The 21,390-nt window shown below is 36.1% G+C and overlaps 1 protein-coding gene and 1 pseudogene across 2 annotated transcripts; both read left to right on the forward strand.

Annotated features, from left to right (window-relative positions):
* The window catches only part of LOC113066653 (AP-3 complex subunit beta-2-like), a 33,316-nt pseudogene extending 25,108 nt beyond the window's left edge, over window positions 1–8,208 (forward strand).
* A 538-nt stretch (window positions 8,209–8,746) lies between these two features.
* On the forward strand, window positions 8,747–21,374 carry LOC113066655 (cytoplasmic polyadenylation element-binding protein 1-like). Of its 2 annotated transcripts, XM_026238593.1 has the most exons (12): window positions 8,747–8,905; window positions 9,388–9,493; window positions 11,707–11,904; window positions 13,555–13,757; window positions 13,857–14,112; window positions 15,135–15,248; window positions 15,335–15,424; window positions 16,496–16,632; window positions 16,720–16,918; window positions 17,876–17,970; window positions 18,045–18,125; window positions 20,190–21,374. In XM_026238593.1, exons 1-12 carry the CDS (start codon window positions 8,891–8,893, stop codon window positions 20,298–20,300), a joined length of 1,605 nt encoding a protein of 534 aa, XP_026094378.1. In that variant the 5' UTR covers window positions 8,747–8,890; the 3' UTR covers window positions 20,301–21,374. The 2 variants fall into 2 exon arrangements, with proteins under 2 accessions (XP_026094378.1, XP_026094379.1); XM_026238594.1 differs by lacking the exons at window positions 8,747–8,905; window positions 9,388–9,493 and adding an exon at window positions 11,451–11,635.
* The last annotated feature ends 16 nt before the right edge of the window (window positions 21,375–21,390 follow it).

Genomic DNA, 21,390 nt, shown 5'->3' on the forward strand with positions numbered 1-21,390 from the left:
ACTCAGTACTTAATAACTAACGAAAAGATTGTGAATTGTGTAGTGCAGATTGATTTAAGCATTAAATATGTGGTCGTGTTTATGCAGTTACCCAATTTGCATAATTGCTAATTTGGGCCAATTTATTAAATTTAACACTGAAGGATGTACGGATGTAAATAATGCTATTCATTCTGAGTGAATTTCCCCCTTAATGACCCGTTCACACCAAGAATGATAACTATAACCATAACTATATTAAATCCCACACCAATGTTTATTATAAGCGTGCACTACAGTTTTGTTGTTTGACACTTTAAATGCTCACTTGCTTTAAAGTAGAATGCATTCTGATTGGCTGTCAATGTTTTTATTTTATTTTATTTTTTTGTTCAGCAGTTCGAAAAAACTTCAATAATATAATTATTCTGTGTTTTTATCACCTGTGGTGTGGAAGTTGCTTTTCTCGTTTAGTTCTAATTGATTCTCTTTATAAAGTTATCGTCTTTGGTATGAATGTAACACTTTCAGTTGCTTTGACTGAAGCTGTTAGCGAAATATGGACATAAAACGTATCCAAATACGTGCTAATCTGAGGACAAGTGCAACCTGAATCCTTGTGTGTACTTTAAAATGTTTTTTTCTGTTCTGTTCTGTTCTGTTCTTTTCTCTTCTTCTGGCCATCTCACAGCATCATTCTTGCGTTTCTTTTTATTCTTTCCTGTTTGCCAGGTTATTACGCTGCTTGAAAGAGTCACCACTTTAACCAGCGTGAGTCTGTTAGTCACCCTTAGCGTCAGACCCAAAGAGCTTTTGCCACAAGCCTAGCCTAGCGTCTGTACTGTGCTAGATCAGCCTTTCCCTTTCCTCAGCCTTTGCTCTACGATTAAAGACCAGAAACCTCAAAAAACACCCCGGAAATTGCCTACAGCACTCACTTGTGCTAGTTGCTAATTGCTAATTTAGTTCAACAACGTAAAGTTGAATTAATCTTGGGTTGAATTAATTCAGTGCTGGAGGTCTTTTGGGGTATTTTTTTTTAGGATGTGATTTCTTTAATTATATGTTTAAATGTACACATTGAGAATAAAAGCCATGAATGCACAACCTTCCCTGCTGTAGACATCAAACACTGAGCAAAGAGAGACACAAGTCTCTAGAACCGAAGTTATATTGATGTATGAGTGTAAACAGAGATGTTTGCTGCATATTAAGAGGCATTCATGGTCGTTATTTGAAACTCTTTCTCTGACTAGGTCCTTCAGATCTACTTGAGCTTGTTTTGATGCTGTTTCGTGATCCTTTGCAGATTCCAGATTGGAGCAAATGCTCGAGCCGGAAGGATCGTAAGGAGAAGAAAGTAGAGAAACCTTTCTACTCTGACTCCGAAGGAGAATCAGGTCCAACTGAATCAGCAGATAGCGGTAACTGTGGCCAATGTAGAAAACTGTCCATGTTGTCCACATCCAAATCTTTATATAAACAACTGAATAATAATGATTTAAAAAAACAAAAACTAATTTGAATATAGCAAACATAAGCAATTAAGATAAAACAAAGATAAAATATCATTAAAAACTATAAAAATATAAAAAATAATACTTAAATAACATTTCAGCATGCTAGCCAAAATATATCATAATATGGTCCATATGGCAACAACTGTGGTAGCAGTCACTTAGCTGTAACAGAAAGATGAAGGCATGTTGCTAAGTTAATTACGTTTATAACAAGAAATGCTTAGTACATGCAAATAATGAAAAATAAGTTAATTCACATGAGATTCAACACTGATTACTGTCGGACATTAGTTTGTTGTTAAGCTAACGACTTTATGCTAATCAGCACAAAAAATACAGATAGAAAATACTCATTTTGATTAAATTCCCTATAGTTCTTTTCATTCATGAATAATGCATTTTATGAATAAGTATTCATCACCATTTTTAATGTAAAAAATATGAATTCTGATGTAAGTATATTGATAAGTTAATGTCTTCAAACCTGTATTACAAAAAACTTATATTACTTGCAAATATTCTGGGAATAGTTCATTTTCATGTGATTCAGCACTGAAACCTGTTCAATTAAATTTTGTTTGTTTGTTTGTTTGTTTTTTCATCACAATTCCATCACAAATTATTCATCACAATTTCATCATACATTTTTCATCATAATTTCATCATACATTTTTCATGACGATTTCATCACACATTTTTTATCACGATTTCATCATAAGTTTTTCCATCACAAATTTCATTACAAATTTTTCATCACAATTTGATCAAAAATTTTTCATCATGATTTTACTCAATCTTCTGGTAGAATCAGACTCGGGCAGCGGTTCAGCAAGCGCTAGCGGCAGTGATGAAAGCGGTTCTGGTTCAGAGAGTGAAGAGAGCGGAGAAGAGACCGAGTCTGAGGAGGAAGAGGATGATGAGGAGGAGGAAAAGAAGAAAAGGAAGAAGCTGGACAAAACCAAAGCAAAGAAGCCAGCAGAGGAGAGTGCAGAGAGGTGCGCCATACACACAATACACCAAACCAGTGTCAATTATAAGTTCTGATCAGCTTGTTTCACCTAATGTCTCATGTTCTGCTCCATTATTCCCACAGCGAACAGAGCAGCAGTGCAGAGGACAGGAAGAGTGTCAGGAAGACAGTGAAGAATCAGAAAAGTGCTTCAGAATCAGAGAGCGAATCAGAGAGCAGCGAATCAGAGGATGAGTCGGGAGGAGGAGTCAGAGGAGGAGTCTGAGTCTGACACATCCAACATCAGGAAGAAGAAGGTCGCGCTAGATTGGAGTAGAATACCAGCTGACTACTTCGTGAATACTGTGCATAAAGAGTTAACAATAGACCTTTTCTTGTTTCGCTCAGACGCCTGTATCAAAACAGCCTCCCAAACAATCCAAAAAAGAGAGCAAGAAGGAGACGCAAGAAATGTCTTTGCTGGATCTGGATGACTGTGAGTAAAACACATACAAGATTAAAGACAAATACTTGAATGTAAAAGCACCTCATTTGTCTTTCTTTCTCTCTTCCAGTTGAACCAGCTCCAGCATCGGCTTCAGTGACTCCGGTTAACTTCCTGTCCAGTAGTCTGGTATCTGATCTCGAGGGTTTGTCACTGACCGACGCTATTCTTGGACCTACAGTGAGTTTTAAGCCAAATTTTAAATTGCAATAAATACAGCAGAAATATTGTCATAATCTAAGTTTATCAATATAATTCATTTTCCCTTTGAATTCAATTCATTTTTTCTTAATTTTTTTATGCACATCTTTTTATTATTTTCAGATTTAAAAAAAAGAAAATCATATGCAATGCAAGATTCAAAAAAATGTATAAATAAAATAATATTTTTCCAATTGGATTTTTTTTCTTCTCTCTCTCTCTCTCTCTCTCTCTCTTGTTTTAAGCATAAACTTTTTGTGGGATTGCGCTGAAATTTAAAATGTAATATTATTTACATTTTAAATACCACATTCACTCAGAACTGTGAAATATAAACTCAAAATTGTAAGGAAAAAAAGACAGAAATGTGAGTTTTACATTTTAAATAAAAAGTTCAAAATAACGTTTGATCGTTTTAATGTGTCCTTGCTGAATAAAAGCATTCATTCCTTTCCAAGAAATCTTTTTTTACTGACCCCAGACTTTTGAACGGTAGTGTATAATAATTTTTTATACATTTGATATGAATAAAATCACTTCTGTTTTCTCACAGACCATTGCACCTTCTGGTGCGATAAAGATGTATGAGCTCCTGCATCGTATAAAAGGTGAGGGTCTTGCGGTTGACTATTGCTTCAGCCGGCAGCCCTTCAGTCCAGACCCAAATATGGTGGCCGTCCAGATCCAATTTACCAACAACACAAACTCTGAGATCAAAAACCTGCACATCGAAGATCCCAGGCTGCAATCCGGGAGGAGGATCCGAGAGTTCGCTGAGATAGGTCTGCAACCCAGCGCAGTATGAGATTTTCCACAGCAGCTTTATCTACAACTACTTCAGGTTTATTTCTGTTCTGTTTGCATTGTTCTTTCAGAAATGTTAGCAGTAGGTGATTCGGTTACCGTGATGATGGGCATAGATTTCTGTGATTCCACGCAAGCAGCAAACTTCCAGCTGTGGTGAGTGTTAAAAAAAAGCTCAATTATAAACTTCTATTTCCTGATGTCCACTTGTTACCCCAGCTAACAGGATGTTTTTTACTTGTTGCTACATTTTTCGGAACTTTCACAGAGCATTCCAAAGTAACAATCCAATAACGTTTGCAAAATATTCAAATGAATTGTCCTTTGATGTTGTTAAAATCTCCATAACTAAGAAAGTTCTAAAATCATTTAAAAACTGCACATTTTGAACAATCGGAGAACATTCAGAAATGACATTTTCATAATGTAATGGGAACGGTAGAAGTACCTTAGAACTTATTTTTGTTGAATGGTCCATGTATGGTCATAATTTCGCTTTTTATTGCCATTCTTCACCTTTAGAATGAAACGGGCTGCATGTTTCTTTATGTAAATCACATACCTGTCCATCATGATTGGCTCACCTCTATACATATAAGTCAAATAGCAGTTTCTTGACTCCAATTCCAAGCATCGTTGTTCACGTTTTTCAGTACTCACACCCGCAAGTTCTTCGCTTCCATCCAGCCGCCCGTCGGGGAGCTAATGACACCCGCATTTCTAACAGAAAACGACTTCAAGAAGGAGCAAGGTGAGAAAACATCAGCCCATTCTCGCTTTAACACTCACAGTTGCCCTTCTGATTGCTCCTTTTCATCAAAACATCTGTCATATGCAGCAGTGTCTCTCTGAGATTCATTTTCAAGAGAAAGTTTGTATGTCTCTCTTTCATTTCTCATGAAATATTAATTTTATGTTTCATGGCTTTTCCTAACTGATTTCTACTATTGGGTACTAAAACGACGTACTTTTGTAACCCGATGTTTTTGTTTGACAAACTCATGTTTTCCTCTTCCGTGGGTTCGTTTTTCTGCTGTTCGTTAGAGAATCTTTTGAATGGTAAGTTTCTCTGAGGTAGCTGATTAGCATATCACTTCCAGTCCTCCACTTCCTCTATATTTCCTGATTTGTTTTCACAGATGCACACAACCAGCTCACAGGGAACATTCTCAGAACTTTGGTTAAAGTGTTCTGGCAAGGTTCTCTCAAAGTTATGAAGTAATTTTCTTCCAGAAATGTTACTAAAATACTAAAGCATCCTACATGGCCATCCTACATGGAATTCATTTTTTGTGAAACATTTCAGTCTGACAAAAAATTTCTAACAAGTTTGATAACTACTCGTTTAAGAATGTTCAGACAACATTCATGAGTAACGTTCCCATAACGTTTGCAAAATAATAAAAATGGAATGTTCGCATAACAAAGAATCTTTTTTTTTTTAAACATTTTGAAAATTCTGAGAACATTGACAGATTTTTCCTCATTGTGACGTTTCGATAACTTAATCTGAATGTTATCAAAACGTTCTTAGAACATATTTTTGTCAGCTGCACACCCTCTTCATGTTATTCTGGAAATGATTTTGCTTCCAGCTGCCCCTCCCTCTTACCAGTCTCCAGATATTGCCTTGGCGACTGTTACCATGACTGTGCATTTCCTCACACCATGTCAAGGTAACATTATGCTGCATCTATGAATGTGGCTACGAAACACTGAACCTGTCCGAGTGACCCTGAACCATCACGACACTTGTGAGACCAGCATGCTCAGCACAGCTCACAAAACCTTGTTGTGTACTGTCTACATAGTCAGCTACCTACCAAGGTGCCATTGTTAATGACTTTTGAGCTTTTAAGTAACACTCTTCTTGGGCTGCAACTCTGTTAATGCACATGAAACCAGACAGACGTTCACTGTTGAGTCCTATAGTCTGAAATAAGCATGATGCTAAGCTAACAAAGTAATTAATTACATGGAACTAGTTTCTGTTTACTTGTAGAATTTTTCCAACACTGTTCACAATCTAGGTGGACAATTCCAAGTTGGGGTTTGACGAAATGTACTCTGGGCATCTCTGGGGCTCCATCAAATGTCTCAGACAAGTTTGACGGGGGCATTGATCTGACGAAGAGATGCTGTCTGTCTCTTTTCACAGGTAAACTGATGGGAATGAATGAAATCTTGGAGAAGCTGACGCTGGGAGAGAAATGTGTGAACGAACATGTCATCGTTGAGAGGGTCACGGCCACCGCCAACTTAAGCAGAGTACCATGCGGTTCAGATAAAGAGTGCAGGTAACACACACACGTGAAGGGGGTGGGTCATTTGGGATGGGGTCTCTAAAGGCCCGTTTACACCAAGTATGATTAATATATTGATACATTTGTAAAAATCAGGCCTCCAGGACTGTAATACTTTTTTTGTAGGACTTTTCATGATAAAATAATCCCATTGACCATTTTGTGGTGATAATTTGCATGAATTTGCACAAAATTTGCGAGGTTTAAAAAAAAAAAAATTATTATAGTACATTTACCATAACTCTTTTTTATTACATTCACACATGCAATGCTTTTTATTTTGTCATTCATCATGTTTCATGATCACTATAATGTGTTAATAACTGCATTTGCATCAGGAAATTACTTTGCCTTTCTGGCAGTTATGCGAGACTCCTCTGAGAAAGTTTCGCTTTGGCTGTCGCTGTTTCAGACACACTTCACTGATATCAGATGCACGTATCTGTATTTTGAAAATAATGCATTGCAACTTATGGATAATAATTTTTTTGTGAGACCTTATTTTTTGTGATTATGCAGGATCGCAAAAAAATGCAAAATGTTTTGATTTAGCATTGGATTCAGTGATCACAGAATTACAGAAATTCCGTGGAGGGACTGGTATTAGTTATATTTAAGAGGCCTTTGTATGTTCATGTATATTTAATGTAGGTTTGAATAAAGGTACTCTTATTTGAGTATGTTAAACTCTTTCATTCTTCGCTTTTCTGCCTTTATTTCTGGCCTGTGATCTTTTGAAACCTCAGTACACCTCCTCCTCCTCCTTCCGTTCCTGTTTACAGATTCGCAGGTAAAACAGTCAGCAGCGGCTGTCTAGTGCTAGTCACCGTAACCACGAAGGAAGACGGCGGAGCTCAGCTGACGGTGAACTGTGAGAAGATGGTGATCGGTACGATGCTGGTTAAAGACCTCGTGCTAGCCCTGTCGCAGTGATGGCATCCCCTACAGCCAACACCCTCCTACTGCTGCTTACCACATTGAGTTGCAGATATTTCGCCCATGTGGACTGGCTTGTAGCATCAAAAATATACTTAGAACTGATGTCAGAACAGCTAAAGTAACATTCACGGCCCAGTGTGTTCCTCTTATGTTCTTCTTCTGAACGTTGCATGGCATCAAAGACACTCTTCACACCATCAACTCACCTGAACTACTGCACAAACCTGCATCAGTTTCAATTTAGACGCAACAGTACATGCTCGACAGTTTTGGAAACCACCTTGTAATCCATGAGTCTCTAACCAGTTAATAAATCCTTATTCCTAAGACTAATAATCATCTGAGTGATTCATTTGCTGCCTTTGTGATCTTCCTGAAATCAATAGAAACTCTGTGCAGTGTTTATCTTTCACATTTACTGAATGCAATGTCTTACATCTGATGCCAGACCACATCCACATGACGACAGTAGATTTGTTTCCAGAAACCGCTTCAAACTGGTTTAGAAAACATGAACTTTGTTGAACTCTTCTAAACGTTTTCTTATTCGTTTCATAACACAGTCACTTTCTGTTGGTTTAGCAAAAATCAAAAGCTCCAAAAACATCGGTACGAATTCACTGCCTTCATGTTGTAGCAACATCTCTCTCATCAGGAAATGTGTCTTTTCTGTAATTGCGAATGTGTAACTACTGAATTAGGCTTATGGACGGGTGTATCTCCCAACATTCACCAGCTTCTTGTTCTTGTGAAGCTCTCAGAAGAATACAGTATATCACAATCCAGTTATTTTAGATATTTTAATGCAGTCTGGAGCCGTTCATCCTAGTGAAGACACTGTTAATTTTAACCCTTTTTTGTTTTGATGATGTGCTTGATGGCATAAACCAGATCTTCCTTCTCCTTCTCATAGCTTTACTGTGTGACTGTGGGAAATCATGTGTTGTTTAAATATTATATCTCTATTTATTATAAAGAGTTTTAAATGTCAATAAAAGAGAACGCACACTCAAATGAAGATGTCTTTTATTTTTTATTTAACTCTGATGTTTTTACATGGTTTGATATTTATACAGATAGGTGTGACCGGGGCAAGTTGTCACATTTTATTCCAGTTGGTTTATTTATTAAATGCATTTTCTTTATTTAAACTCGCTTAGCTTAATGCCTTGTCTACAAAAGCTAACTGATCGATTTCGTCGTTATTTTACTCAAATAAAATTCACTGAACAACATGCGTTAACCGTTGTGACAACATGCCCCAATAGCGGTTACAAAGTAGCAAAGACTTCGCTTTTTAATCTTGATTTAAATTGTAAAACTATAAAGTCAAAATACTTTTTTCTTCTTCTAAATTTCTGATCACACGTTACAAACATTATATACAGAAATAAATTTAATTATTTTTCTTCGTATGTTTAATGTATCCATGTTTTTAATTATTGAAAAATAACCCTCGTGACAACTTCCCGTGTGACAACTAGCCCCAGCCTCCACTGTATATATATTATTTGGTCTGTGCGCGTGACCGTGAACGTTATTTGCTAATGCTGGAGTCATGCACCTGTTTAATCCAAAAAATGACCGAAACGTGTTCTGTCTTGTGTCTTGGAGCAGCGGCGGCCTGAACTGTTTTAGACAGTTAAAATTGACCTGTTTTTGTCTTTTTTAGCTGCATATAGACGCTCTAATGGATTTCTGCAGGGTAAGAGACGGCCTGGTCTATGTGTGTGTGAAAGAGCTCATACACACACTTTCAGTTATCGTTTTTTAACGGCGCAGTTTTTAGCTGTGTATGATGAAAATAGTGCAAACACAATTTAGGCCTACACAAACCGAGATAAACAACAAAAAACAGTTTGCTGAAGAATATAAACAAGATGATGAGCATTAAGTATTTAATAAACAAAAGAAGGAGTATAATTACCGCCTAAATAGAGAGGTCACAAGGTTTTAAGACAGGGTCACTTAACACCAAGTGGAGTTTTTCATAGTTTGGTAGGTTGTCTCAAAAGTGCTTATTCGTAATTTTGAGGTATAGCCACACATCCTAGCAAGCTGAATATATATGTGTAAAAAGTCAAGTACTAGTAATGTTGCCCTTCAGTTTACTAGTTGCAAGTAGACTAACTAATATGGCAATATAGTCACCCTCTTGTGCATGTGCCATACTGTTTCTATTAACAGAGAGAGAGAAAACACTGCAAGGCCGCTGATGGAGATCCTGGAGCTCACAGGGCCTTTGGGCTGTTTTCAGGAGCCAAACCGCAAAACGATCGGAAACACATCTCAGGTGAGATCCACACACACACACCGATACCATCAAGGGAATGTGACACTCAAACAGGCCATAATTACCTAATTAATATATGTTTCTGGATTTATTGTGAACAGTTCATCACTGCCAGTTATTCCTTCATCATCAAAATGTTAGGTCCCATTAACATTAACTAACAATGAGCAAACATTGTTATTGTATGTATAAATCTTTTTTAATTATTTAATAAAAATAGAAATTGTACATAGTTTGTTCATGTTAGCTCGGGTCCATTAAATAATACTGAATAGTTGAATAATAAGTTAATGTTGAAATTAACATGACATAACATTAATAAATGCTTTATTGTTAAGTGTTGTTACTGTATGGTAATAACATACTCTGAAGCTCTGGTAGTCTGATGCTTTCCTCTTCTGCGGATGTCACTGAGGCCACACAGACCAGTGGATATTGGATAATGTTAACCAGTCAGTAAATAGATATTTAAGAATTTCTTTAGCATACCTGCAAATACTGGTATGTAACGCACACTATTCATTATCCTTTTGGTTAAAATCAGGAGCCGATCTATGTTTTCTTCTCATTATGTGACACAATTCAACTTTCACTCAGAAATATGTTGTATTACAAATGAAAAATTAGTTTCGAATGGCAATTGACATTTTAAAAACATCTAAAAGAACCAAAAAAAAATTTGTATGCATATATATATATATACTGAACAAAATTATAAATGCATGAGCTAAACTACATACACAAAAGGCAGATTTCTCTCAAATATTGTTCACAAATCTGTCTAAATCTGTGTTAGTGAGCACGAGATAGTTTATCCACCTCACAGGTGTGGCATATCAAGATGCTGATTAGACAGCATGATTATTGCACGGTAATAATCGTCAAAGGAGCAATCTTGGCAAAGGAGAAGTGCTTACGAACACAGATTTAGACAGATTTGTGAAGAACATTTGAGAAAAATAGGCCTTTTGTGTACAAAGAAAAAGTCTTAGATCTTTGAGTTCAGCTCATGGAAAATGGGTGCAAAAACAAAAGTGTTGCGTTTATAATTTTGTTCAGTATGTATATATACCCTAAGTGTCATAATTACAGCAGAAATAGCAAAAATATTATACTCTATATGGAGGGGGGCACATTATCTTTCCTTGGAGAACATAATGTTTTAGAATTTGAATCATAATTTGTCAGAGAAATTTTATTCTATCTTCAAAGTTTTTATTGGATATTTAAATGTGGGCTTGTCCAAAGTACACAATTTAAGTAAAACATTATATTTTCACTCAGAATTTTCACAAATTATTACAAAGAAACAGCAAGTAACATTTAATTAAACATGACATTTTGAAGCAGAAAGACTGAAACAGTATTTTCAATATTATTACTTACAACTTGACAATGCATAAATCCAGACACGTCCCTATCACGTTTAATACTTTTGGACATACCCCAATCATGTTGCCAGTCTAGGGAAAAAAAACGTTAAAAATAATGCATTACAATATTGCATTACTCCCTAAAAAATAAACAAATTGAGTTAATTAGTTACTTTTTATGGAAAGTTATGCATTATTTTACTTTTGTGTTACTTTTTCTCCTCTGGCCTGCATGGGCTTTAGTTTTTTTTTATATAAAAAGGCTACTTTTGGACTTTATTACTTGACACGCCCTCATCACGTCCAATGTTGTTGGACACGCCCCAATAATGTTGCATACTTTTGGACACACCCCTGTCACCTCGCTTTAGTCTGACACTGGGGTGTGTTTGGTACAGCCTGGGTTCAACAGAGAGAGACTGTGTGTGTGTGTGTGTGTGTGTGTGTGTGAGAATCAAATGAGCTGAATCATAGTGATCACTGGAGCCCTGCCCGCTTCTGTCTGTCTCTCTGCTGAGTCAGGCCATGAACGGGAGACGGGCCAGAGAGACAGACAGTACACGTGATTCACACACACACACACACACACACACACACACAGGGACGGGAGGTGGTGAGGCTGTTCTAGCAGACAGAGTGTGCGTGTGATGGAGTGAGCATGGCTTTAGCACTAGCAGCACTGTGTGAGGTTTGAACGGGCCGGTCACATGTTTAACAGGTCAGTGATGAACACACAGCAGTATGATGACCTCCACTGGACCCACGGCAGGTCGGTATAGGAAACCAGGTTCGGTTGTGTGTCTTTGTGCCTCTGTAACTCTCTCTCTCTCTCTCTTATAGATGGTTCGGGCACAGCCTGCTCTCCGCTGGTTAGCAGAATGCTGTTTGCTCCAGAGCAGCAGGATCCTCTGGCTGCCGTGCCCAGCGTTGATGAGCTCAGTCTGGGCCTGCTGTCTCTGAGCTTCCCTTGCTGGAACCAGCAGCCCTGGAGCCGCCCAGCGTCCCAGCGGTCGACCCAGCCCTGCTCCCAAACGCCCGGTGAGTGAACCTGTGTGACCAGCGTGATGTTTAAATGTTGAATGGCCACTCCTGTCTGTCTGTTCAAGCTACTTTCAGACACTTTATCAGTGTTTTTGTCTGGATTATCTAGGAATATATGAATAATAAATCGAATATTTTATACTGCAAATTAAAACATGTAAGATAAAATATATAAACATCCCTTTAAACAAGATACATTTACTTGAGTTGAAAAAAATTTGTAGAGAGGAGAAAAATAATAATTGACTTGAAATATTGTTTATATTGTTAATGTATATGCACTTCACAATCAATGTATTTTTTATATAATTTATAAAATATGTTATAGAATGTACTTTTAATTTGTTTATATGATTTGTATATTTACTGTAAAAAGCATAATGTACAGTAAATTGAATATTCTTCATTGAAATTTAAACTCTTATGTGTAAACACTTATTCCTGTACCTATATACAGTGTTTGTCTGTATTTAAAATATTTTTTTATTATAAACATAAACCTGAGATGGTGTTGTTATATAAATGGAAAAACAAAGAAAAGCAGAGGGGAAGACGATAAAGAAAGTGTTTTTGTATTTGGTTCAGACCTTTCTAGAGCCGTTTTGATGGATTGTTCTGGAAGGTCTGAACTGTGGTGATGTCTCATATCTTGTTTTCTCACTCATGACTAATCATTTTCACACCTTTCACAGAGGACAGAATGCTGGATTCATCAGCGTTGGCTTGCATTTCATTTTGACTTTCGCCTTTAGCTTCCCTATCTCAGATTACAAGCATAAATGCATGTCCATCCATGTTTTAAATGAAAGCCATGATGTGCCTAAGGTTTGTTCTGACCCAAATCCAGTAATAGAGGGATACACACACACACACACACACACACACACAGATACAGACAGACCGAGCTGGTTTCTGCTGTCTCATCCAGCTCTTCTCTCGTTCATTCAGTGTTTTCACAGGAAAAGTGTTAATGTCAGACAGATATACACAAATGATAAACATGCCACCAGATTCACTGCACTGGTGAGCCAGAAGTTGGGCAGTTTGTAAAAAATAAGCTAATACTCATTCTCATAAAAAGAAAATATATTTCATAAATGTTTTTGTATTATTTATTGGTTTAAACATGCTACATTTTAAAACTACTGGCTTGGTAATTTTTTATATTTTTGAAAGAAGTTTCTTTTGTTCATCATGGCTGCATTTATTTAATAAAAAATACAGTAAATTATTGTAAAAATAATTTTACAATTTAAAATAACTGTTGTCTATTTTAATATATTTTAAAAAGGAATTTATTTCTGTGATGCAGTGCTGTATTTTCAGCATCATTCCTCCAGTCTTCAGCGTCACATGATCCTTCAGAAATCATTCTAATCTGCTGATGTGCTGCTCAAGAAGCATTTCTGATTATTATATATGTTTAAAACATTTGTGCTGCCTAATATTGTTATGTAAACTGTGGTACATTTACTCTCAGGGTTATTTGATGAAAGTTATGTTTTTTTATGTTTGTATGACATATTTTGAAACACCTTCTTCACATTCTGCAGTTATGTTTTCACTAAAATATGCCATTTAAGGATCAAATTTGCTCAGTCAGTAACTAGCCCATCTCATAAAAGTCGCACTGATTCTCTCCTGCAGCGTTGGGTCTCTTGGGTGCCTCAAAAGGCGGTGATTCGGGTCAGCAGCACGCTCTCCAGGTCCTGGAGTCTGCATCTAGAAATCCACTGGAGCACTTCTCCAGCCTGATGGCGGCGCTCGAACCTCACTCTCTGCTACACTCGGGATCCAGCAGCCCCGTCAACTCAGAAAACAGCGCGATCTCATCAGGATCTGACCACTTGGTGAGCAACAATCATACCCAAAACCCTAAAGAGTGCAGTGGAAGCTTTAGAAGATTCTGTTTCCATAGTTAAAGTTGTATCTGCATCCGTCTCTTTTAGGTCTCTCTCAGAGTTTCTCCTCCGTTGCCCCTGATGCTGCCCAGACTGCAGGCGGAGGGTGTGAAACTGGACACAGATGCCTGCTTGAAGCAGAGCCCCCTGAACACCTTCACGAATGCGTCCAGTGCTCAGGCCGAGGGGTCAGTGGATGGGTGCTGGTCCACAGGTCCTGTCTGGCCCGGCTGGGACACTTTGGGCTTGAACAAGCCCACGTTCTGCATCGAGAGAGAGGCAAAACTGCATAAACAAGCTGCAGGTACAGTGACATTAGCCACCCTGCTAAACAGAACAGGAGGCAGCATTACTCTTAGATTCACTAAAAACTGCTAGTCAGAGCTCAGAGAAACTCAAAGCAGCAAAGTATTTTTGGAAGTTAAGCTATTTTTAACTTGACATGACATGTGATGCTCACAGTGTGAATGCAGATGGCTAGCTGCTGGTTTTCAGTATTTCACATCTGGACTGTCATATTTATAAAACGCGGTGTCAAATGAATGCTGTAAAGCCTACTGTATCGTATGCATCATCATTTTTAAAGCCTCTAAATTATTGACATGATCAAAACTTTGCTGAAAAAACATGTCTTCTGACTTGTTTACCTTTTAAACAAGTAAAGGGCTTTAAGTATGAGCTAAACAATTATTATATTATTAGGTAGTGTTTCATTACAGATTTTTATGTAGTAAACAAGAATAATTCTAATATTGTTAATAATATTTTAAGATGAACACTTGCTGGACTGAAACAACTTAGGTTTACTTGATTATCCATGCATACATTTTTTAGAAATACCATATTAAAATGTATCAAATATGATCCATTAGATGCGATGTCTATTTGTTCATCTCAATCGTCACCATATATTTCATTGCATTGTATTCTTTTACACCCATAGAAAAAAGCTTTGATCATAAAACGAAGCATTTAATGTGATTTTATTAAAACATATTATTTGGAAACGTAGCGTGAAAAATGATATTTATTTTAGCCATATAAATGTAAACAAATTTTTTAACTTTTTTTTTTTTTTACACATTCCTTTTATATTTTGTAAAAAAAATTAACAAAACCGTTCCATTTCTGAATAATAATAATAATATATATTATTTTATAATTTATATATATATAGATATAGATATATATATATATATATATTATGACTGTTATTTCATAAATCAGGCTTTAAAAATGGTTGAACATTTGATAAACACATCTTAAAAGCCTTGTCTACAGCTGTTATTAATATTGTTGTGATTATTTTATGTCTGTTTCTCCCAGCCGTGAATGAACCCACTTGCACCTGGGAAGGACGTCTTCCTCCACGCCACTACAAAAGCCCTGTTTACTCCTGTAAAGTGTTTTTGGGAGGAGTGCCGTGGGACATCACTGAGGGTGTGCTGCTGACTGACACTCATTTGAGATGGAGCTTTTATTCTGTATTATGGTTCTGAACACAAACAACTGTTCTGTCTCTCTAGCGAGTCTGTTGAACACATTTAGTGTTTTTGGTCCATTGAAAGTGGAGTGGCCTGGTAAAGATGGAAAACATCCACGCTGTCCTCCACAAGGTAACAGCAGAATTTATCTCATCAATAATTCAACAATATCTTACACAAAGTAGGCTGTGTATAAAGGACCAATATAGAAACATATTTGATGTTTAACCATAGAAAGCTTCACATATCATCCCCTGGTGAATTATTCATGCTTTTCTGGAAATAGATGGCTTTCAAAATCATTTCCCAATTATCAGGATTTGTTTCAAACATCTTTTTGCTGGGAAATCGTGGCTGAATTTGATAAAATAACAGCAAGTATAACTTTTATTTTGTTACCATTTCAGAATCAATATTAAGTATATTTAAACTTTTTTGTTGTTGTTATTCTTTTTATATTATTATAGATTTTATAAATATTTTGAATTAGCTTTTTTTGTAATTTTGTTATGTGCTTTTGTCATTATTATTATTATTTTTATTATTAAATTTTAATTCATTTTAACTTTTTATTTCTTTCCAGTTAGTAATTTAATTTCAAGGTTTGGTAATTTAACTTCAGTTTAATTGATTTAATTTAAATGATTTTAAAACGTCTTAGATAACAATAATAAACCTACTTAGAATGCCTTTCATGATGACAGTAAAATCTTCAAACAATTTAATTATTAAATTATATAAAGTAAAATATGATACATGCAGACTACTTCATAATTATTAAAAATAAATTTGATTAGTATTTTTCATTATTCATAATAATTTAATTTATGCATACTGTATATTGATATATTTTTACGCATTTTATATTTATAATATATTTATATTAATCTTATTTTACCTAGTTTATTTGGTGGCATTGAAACTCTGTTTTTGATTACCAAGAATCTAAACGAGAAGTCCCTTTTATTTAAATTTTTTTTTTTTTTTAATAAATAGAAATTCTTCAGAGATTGTAAAAATACATCAATAAAAAAGAACATAAAAATATATATGCACACAGTATGTACAGAATATACATTATAAATAAATGATTTTATATATATATATATATATATATATATATATATATATATAAATATATATACACACACACACAGTATATGTATAGTGCTTTGTTTTCACGTCTTGTATGTCTTGGCATAGGTTATGTGTATCTGCTGTTTGACTGGGAGAAGTCAGTGAAGATGCTCCTGCAGGCCTGTGCTCAGCTTCGTCTGCAGTCTGACGATTATCTCGAGTTTTACTATAAACTGTCCAGCAGGCGGATCCACAGCAAAGATGTGAGAATAACATGCACTTAACCGTACACCGTCACCAAGCCCTGACCTCTGACCTCTGACCCCGCTCTCTCACTCGCTGTACTGCAGGTGCAGGTCATCCCGTGGGTGATCTCAGACAGCAATTTCATCCGCTGTCCCGCGCAGCGTCTGTGCCGCAGTAAGACGGTGTTTGTTGGAGCTCTGCACGGGATGCTGAACGCAGAGGGTCTGGCCCACATCATGGACGAGCTCTTCGGAGGGGTCATGTATGCAGGCATCGACACGGACAAGCACAAATATCCCATAGGTCTGTGCATTCCCCTCTCATCTACAGTGAAAAAAATAAGTGTCGATTTTATACTGGCAGCCATAAATTTGGCATAACGGGAATAATAATAATGCTTGGAACTGAAATATTGTGAAATATTATTAGAATTTAAAGTTTTCTGTTTGAAGATACTGTAATAATGTTTCTGTGATGCAAAGCTGAAGTCTTCAGTGTCATATGATGCTTCAGAAATCATTCTGTTCTGCTGATATGATGCTTAAGAAACATTTAGTATTATCATCAATGGTGAACACCGTTAATAATTCATAATATTATAATATCCTAATAGAAAATGTGATGCACTACCATTAAAAAAACATGTATGGTAAAAAAGAAAAGAAAAAAAGAAATCAATACTTTTATTCAGCAAGGATACATTAAACTGATCGAAAATGACAGTAGTAACTTTTATAATTGTGTAGTGATAACAGATATTTGTTATACAAATCTGTTTCGAATTAATTTTGTTCTTTTGATCTATTTAGAAGCGTGAAAAAATATATTTTTGTTTCCACAAAAAAGTCAATATTTTCAGCATTGATAATAATAATAACCATTATTAAAAAGAGCACCAATAATAATGAGTAGCAAATCAGCATATTAAAATGAATTCCGATGGATCGTGTGACACTTCAGCTTTGATCACATAATTAATTACAGCTAAAAATATATTTGCATAGAAAATGGTTAATGTAAATTCCAATGATATTTCACAATATTACTGTTTTTACTGTATTTTTAATCAAATAAATGCAGCCTTGGTGAGCATAAGATCTTTCAAAGCCATTTAAATTCGTAATTATTCCATATATATATATATATATATATATATATATATATATATATATATATATATATATATATATATATATATATATATATATATATTATTCTTAACTTACTGTTTCTTTGTTTTCTTACTGTTTGTTCATCTAGGCTCTGGCAGAGTGACGTTCAGAAGTCAGAGGAGCTATTTGAAAGCCGTGACTGCAGCGTTTGTGCAGATAAAAACCTGCAAGTTTACCAAGAAGGTGAATTAGAGCAGAACTCAGATATAGCATGTGCTGTGGGATCAGCCCTCACTCTCTTCCTGTTCCCTCTGTAGGTCCAGATTGACCCGTATCTGGATGACTCCATGTGCCAAATATGTAACAGTCAGCCCGGCCCGTTCTTCTGTAGAGCTCAGGTAGGAAACAGATTCTGCACAGCATCATACCGAGCGTTACAGCTCAGTTCCTGATTCTTTGGTCTCTTTCACACTGAGTAATTTGGCTTTTGAACAACCATTTTTAAGCAATGAACATTTTATTTTATTTTCTATTGTGGAAAATATTTCTTACAAGTATGGCTGTGAATCTTTGGGTTGACAGCAAATTTTTGATTACCGATTCACCGGGTTTTGATTCAATTCAAAAGCAAGATTTCCAATTTCTTTATAAGACAAATTGATAGATAAAGTCTCTCTCAAAGTCAAACTACACTCTTAGGAAAAAGGGTTCAATGGGGTTCTATATAGAAACATAGGGTTCTTTACTCAACTCCACAGAACCTTTTATGCTAAAAAGGTTCTATAATGACAAGAAAGAACCCTTTTGGCACAAAGGTTCTTTAGGCTAATATTCATTCATATATTTCAAACATTTATTCTGCAATATTATGTATTTGTAATTAAATTATTGTTTGTAGATATTAATATGGCATTTTGATCATGCAGATTTTTGGAGAAAAACTGAAATGGCACTCTTTGTGTGATACTGATTAACTACATAAAATGATATAAATATATACATTTTCTAACCCCCATATCTTGAATTTTGTGATCGTTCACATGCATTCATAAATGCATTTGAATACAACGAATAATGCAGTGAAAACTCACTCAAAATGCACACGTGCAAAATTGAACTCCCGAACTGACTCAAATGATTCGCAAACCCACTACGAACTCCCGAACTAATTTAAATGATTCGCGATCCCCAAACTGACTCAAATGATTCGCGAACCCGCTTTGAACTCCCGAACTGATTCAAATGATTCGCGATCCCGCTACGAACTCCCGAACTGATTCAAATTAGTCGCGAACCCACTTCGAACTCCCGATCTGACTCAAATGATTCGCGAACCCGCTACGAACTCCCGAACAAATTCAAATGATTCACGATCCCTTGACTCAAATGATTCGCGATCCCGCTACGAACTCCCGAAATGACTCAAATGATTCGCGATCCCCAATCTGACTCAAATGATTCGCGAACCCACTAAGAACTCCCAAACTGACGCAAATGATTCGCGAACCCGCGTTGAACTTCCGAACTGATTCAAATGATTCGCGATCCCCAAACTGACACAAATGATTCGCGAACCCGCTTTGAACTCCCGAACTGATTCAAATGATTCGCGATCCCCAAACTGACACAAGTGATTCGCGAACCCGCTTTGAACTCCCGAACTGACGCAAATGATTCGCGATCCCCAATCTGACTCAAATGATTCGCGATCCCCAAACTGACTCAAATGATTCGCGATCCCGCTTTGAACTCCCGAACTGATTCAAATGATTCGCGAACCCGCTTTGAACTCCCGAACTGACTCAAATGATTCGCGATCCACAAACTGATGAGCGAACCCGCGACTCCCGAACTGTTTCAAATGAGTTGCGATCCCACTCCGAACTATTACTCGGAAATATTGTTGTCCTAAGTCAGAAAAATACATTTTTTTTAAAAGTAATTTACTCTTTATGATTACATTTCATTATCAATTAACTAGATTTGATTACAATTTGGTATAGTCTTGATTCATTAGATTTTTAGTTAGCATTTTAAATGAAGTATATACACACACACACACAGGATTTAATCATTTTTTTTATTTCATGTGAATATTTATTTAACTATAAAACAAGAATTACAATTTCTTTTATACACACACACACACACACACACACACACACATACACAGATATATATATATATATATATATATATATATATATATATATATATATATATATATATATATATATATATATAGAATTATATTGGTTATATGAATTTAAATAAGTTTTAAGTCATGTCTTAAGTATGTGTCAAATTCTTTTCCAGTACTGTTGAAAATGATGATCCTGTGACATGCATACAAATTATACACCACCTATAAGTGATTAATAGCAATTTATTGATTAAAACTTACAGTAAACTGCACCCACCTACCAAACTAAACTCATGTTGTTGTTTTTTCAACTCTTCAGGCCTGTTTTAAATACTACTGTCGGTCATGCTGGCATTGGCAGCATTCTCTGGACGTGTTGAGCAGCCATCAGCCTCTAATGCGCAACCAGAAGGGCCTGAACCCCAAATAAACCCACTGCTGCCGGCGTGGGGAAGAGTCCGTACTGAGTTCACTGTTTTGGGGAAGGATGTTAGCGTGAGTCAAGGGCGACTCACTTGAGGAATCACTGCGTTTTATTGCACTGCTCTCGTTCATTAAGGCTCTATGCACACTAAAGGGTTCTTTGATGGTGACCCGTTTGCACAGTTAACCAGACAGCCATCTGATTTTAAGAGTGGTGTTTTAGATTTTGCATGCACAGATTATTAGTTTGTCTCGCAGGTTTGACCCTCTGATGCAGGCAAAAGCCAGTCGGTGCCTTCTGCTTCTCTTTTGTTACCAGTGTTTTAAGACCATTATTTTGGTTTATTTTAGTGATTTTTAAGATGGTTTTACCTGCTTTTTTACTGCTGGTTTAGGTATAGTATATGAAACAGATTTTTTAAGTTTGCATGCCTCAAAGGTCTTTTCCTGCCTTTTTTATTTTACCTTTTTAACGCTCTATTAAATGGTTGATGAGCATGTTGGCTTGTGAAATGTTCTAGGAAGTGACATCACAGCTGGCTGATGCTGTTGCTTAGCAAACACCCCGCATCAATCATCCATCAGATCGGATACACGTTAGCAACTCTGGATTGTTCTGTGCTGTATATAGTTTTTATCAAATAATAGCACTTTTTTTAACGTAGCACTAGGGAAATGTTTGCCAGTGGTTTACAATCGTTTGTTTGAGCAGATAAGAGGTGGAACACTCCCGCTGAGTTCGGTGTTTAGTGTTAAACCCTCCTAACCGTAGTTAGCCGCTCTGGTTTCTCGCTGAAGCTGTGCCAAAGCGTATAATCTCTTCCTCGTTGCCTTTTGCAGCCGCTTTTTAGAATCTCGAAGTCTCTACCTCATTGCTCTGCAAGTATTGCCATGGTTATATACAAACGTTCAGACTGGACAGAATAAAGTTGTTGAAGCACTGAAACATTAGATGCACGGTTTTATTTCTAGGTTCATACAAGAAAGAGTTTAAACAAAAAAATATCTCAAAAAAGAAACATTTAAGTTAATTTAATATCCTGTGATTTCATTTATAAATTACTTTCATAAAAAAAAAAAATGCATATCATATAAAA

Source organism: Carassius auratus, chromosome 50 (assembly GCF_003368295.1).
Source record: "Carassius auratus strain Wakin chromosome 50, ASM336829v1, whole genome shotgun sequence".
In the NCBI taxonomy this organism is placed as follows: Eukaryota; Metazoa; Chordata; class Actinopteri; order Cypriniformes; family Cyprinidae; genus Carassius; species Carassius auratus.

Excerpts from the sequence above, each read along its gene's own strand:
- LOC113066655 (XM_026238593.1), top strand. Across the intron at positions 13,758-13,856 it reads CATCAGGATCTGACCACTTG|GTCTCTCTCAGAGTTTCTCC; the intron begins GTGAGCAACAAT and ends CGTCTCTTTTAG. Across the intron at positions 16,919-17,875 it reads CAAGCACAAATATCCCATAG|GCTCTGGCAGAGTGACGTTC; the intron begins GTCTGTGCATTC and ends TTGTTCATCTAG.